This window comes from Eschscholzia californica, unplaced genomic scaffold (assembly GCF_041429995.1).
Source record: "Eschscholzia californica isolate CP2 unplaced genomic scaffold, dmEscCali1.0.p SCAF_3, whole genome shotgun sequence".
NCBI classification, from domain to species: domain Eukaryota; kingdom Viridiplantae; phylum Streptophyta; class Magnoliopsida; order Ranunculales; family Papaveraceae; genus Eschscholzia; species Eschscholzia californica.
Genome location: NW_028238420.1, coordinates 13,997,705 through 14,000,709, shown reverse-complemented (window position 1 = coordinate 14,000,709; position 3,005 = coordinate 13,997,705). Strand labels below are relative to the sequence as shown.

General features: G+C 33.7%; 1 protein-coding gene across 1 annotated transcript; it reads right to left on the bottom strand.

Moving 5' to 3' along the window:
• Positions 1 to 1,120: 1,120 nt before the first annotated feature.
• Positions 1,121 to 3,005, bottom strand: LOC147548570 (protein AGENET DOMAIN (AGD)-CONTAINING P1-like). The gene is made up of 2 exons (XM_086669412.1): positions 2,298 to 3,005; positions 1,121 to 1,382 (listed from the first exon to the last, which is right to left on the bottom strand). The coding sequence occupies exons 1-2, from the start codon at positions 2,706 to 2,708 to the stop codon at positions 1,368 to 1,370; spliced, it is 426 nt and encodes a 141-aa protein (XP_086525538.1). The 5' UTR covers positions 2,709 to 3,005; the 3' UTR covers positions 1,121 to 1,367.

The window sequence follows — 3,005 nt, the reverse complement described above, 5'->3', positions numbered from 1 at the left end:
GGGAAAGAAGAGAGATTTGATTTTTTTATTTCTGAAAATCACTTTATATATGTTGGACAGGCGCGTCATTTCGAAATTTGTTGAGGGCAATTACGACTGTTCACGTTTTCGGGACACTTTCGGGATTTTTTTGACCTCTTTGATAATTTCCAAATGTTATGTGTCTTTCCAACTATTTTGCATATTTTTTTGACCTAAATAGTTATTACCTCTTTTGAAAATTCAACATCAATGAGACTGATAAAATTACCGTCCATACAGAATCTAACTTCAACAAAATTTATAAATTTTTTCTTCCGGTTGACAATTGCTTAAAGTAATCAATTTCCTTCTTGTTTAAGACATGTTGGCGGAGGGAAATGAGTTTGTACCTCTTTGACACTAATTACATTCGAGTATAAGGTAGCTTCGGGCCACACAAAATTCAAGTCCGCCCTTGCCCGTGCCAGGGCTCGATTGCAAAGTTCCGTAAGCTCCATCTTCATGATGGCTTCGATGAAGGTCTGCTTCTATATAATTTTAGTCAATCTTTTGACTCTTTGACTATGTCAAAGCTAATCAATATTTGACCTAGCAGTCGCGCTCGTGCATACTCAAAGACCCGACACGTGGTCTAAGCTAACGAGTTGACTACTTTCACTAGTCAAGGCCGACCAATATTTGGCTTCGCATAATGGTTCTTGAAACCTTGAAGAACTAATGAAGATTTCTCACAATCTTTACTAACCAGCCGTTTCAGCCCCTTTAAAACTCCCTTAAGAGTAAGACTAATACATAGAAAACGATTGAATCTCAAATTTCTCCTACTTCTGTCAAAAAATTTCAAAATTAGGATCGATCAGTTCCCCATTGTAGATTTTTAGTGGACATGCCCTTGTCGCGTAATAATGAGATATCCTCATAAGTTGTCATGTAAACAAACATAAAACATTCAACGTCGCCCGAAATACTAAAATAATTAGGTAGCACTGCTAGACTAAGAATAATTGCTTTGAAGCGAAAAATGAAATAAAAATATGATTTTTTTTTTTTTGTTGAGATAAATAAAAAAAAAAAAAAAAAAAAAAAAAAAAAAAAAATATGATAGTTGTAGTTTTTTTTTGTTGAAATATGATAGTTGTAGTTGAGAAACACTTAGAATTTTACTCAAAGTTTTGCCCCACATACAAATAGTTGAAATATACTACATGCCTAAATGGTAAAAGAGAGAGTCATCCATATGTAGAACCCTAAATTAGCTTTTAAAGTTTTGCCCCACAAAGCATAATCCCTGCACTGTTGCAAAATCCTTTAATTTTCTTTCACACTCTAATGAAAACTAACTATTTACTACACACAACATTATCATTCATCTTTCTCCATCTCTATCATCCCATCATGACCTGAAATAAAGATATTAATTAGGGTTTTCTTTATTTGAACTCAATAAAATAAAAAAGTAATATCAAGTAGTTTTCATTGACTCAAATCATCAAAACTTTTACCATAATTTAACACTGTCTAGAGGGAGGAGAATGAATGACTACCCAATGCAAATTTTGGGAAGGAAAGCTCTATGGTGGTGTTTGTTTTTCCTCAGTATTTGAATCGGACGAGACCGAGTCTGAATGGCATAAACCGAATGGATCTAAAATCGACCCGAATTAGCCATTCGGTGTTCAGACGAGTCAGATATCACGACTCATACAAAAAGAAACATTTTGAAACCTGACTCAAAGTAAACAAAACAACTCTCCCCAAACAACCAAAAACCAATACTTCCCCCCATCACCACCACCAAATTACCCAGATCTAAATACCCAAAACCAAATCTAAACCAGTAAACAGGTCTTAAGTACTAACTAACTAAACTCTTGTGAATATGATTTGATATGATAGAAAATTTAAAACTACATTTACATAGGAATTCCAAATACGACCTCCATCTGGAATTCTGAAATCCTCTTTTTCTTTATTTTAATATCATTTTTTTACTTGTTACTTAATATTATAAGATTTTCAGATACCCTTTTTTGGATCTACCAAAGACCAATGATTTCTAACTCTAACTTGATATAAAACACTAAAAAATTGAAGAAATTTTCTTCTTCTCAAATCAGCTCATCTATCAAGTTCTTTCATTTACAAATCCATCATTTCAGAACAACCCCAAACCACATTTTATGGTCAATCAATTTTGTTCAAAAGATCACCCAAACCACCATAAAACATACACAAGGAAAAAAAATACAAGAGTAGTGAAAGAGAGAAGAGTTTCCATTAAAGATTTAAAGAAAATGAAAGCTCAAGAATCATACCTTTTTGCAGGAAGAAACAACCCATTTACCATCAACAAGTTCTTGATGAACCCTAAGTTTAAAAATAGGGTAAGCAATTTCTTCTTTTGTATGTTCAAAATAAACATAATACATGCTTGAACTAATTCCACTAATCTTCCCTACCCACCATCCATCATTAGCATAAGCATCAACAACATCAAGAACAGAGAAATCTGATACTTCTATTTTAGGAGGAAAACTTCTAACAGTTTTTGCATCTACAATCTCTCTCAACATTTTTCCTTGATCATCTTCAGTACATAGAGTTTGGTACTCAACCAAGAACTGATCCTTACCCACTTTTGATAAAAGGGTTGCAGGAAAGTAAGAACCTTTAAACCCTTCATCTTTGATCATTACTTCTACTGTATCACCTCTTTTAACATCCATTCTTGCTTGACCTTTGATGGGTTTCTCTGTAAAATTTGATTCCAGAGGATAAAATGAAGAAATGTAGTAGGCCTCAACTTGGGTTTTGGAGGAGAAACCCTAGAATGAAGATTATAGGAAGACTGAAATGATGGGAGAGGAAGTGCTATTTCCTAAACAGAGACAGAGAGTCTTTCAGGAATGTCTTGATTGATCTTTCGGTTTTTTCTCGAAAGAGGAAAAGTTTTCTCTATATGTATTGGGAAACAACAAAGATGGGTATTATGGGAGTTTTTGAATTTTGTATGATCGCTCGTT

Bases quoted from the DNA above. Each gene is read 5' to 3' on its own strand.
- LOC147548570 (XM_086669412.1), bottom strand. From the start codon at position 2,708: ATGGATGTTAAAAGAGGTGATACAGTAGAAGTAATGATCAAAGATGAA.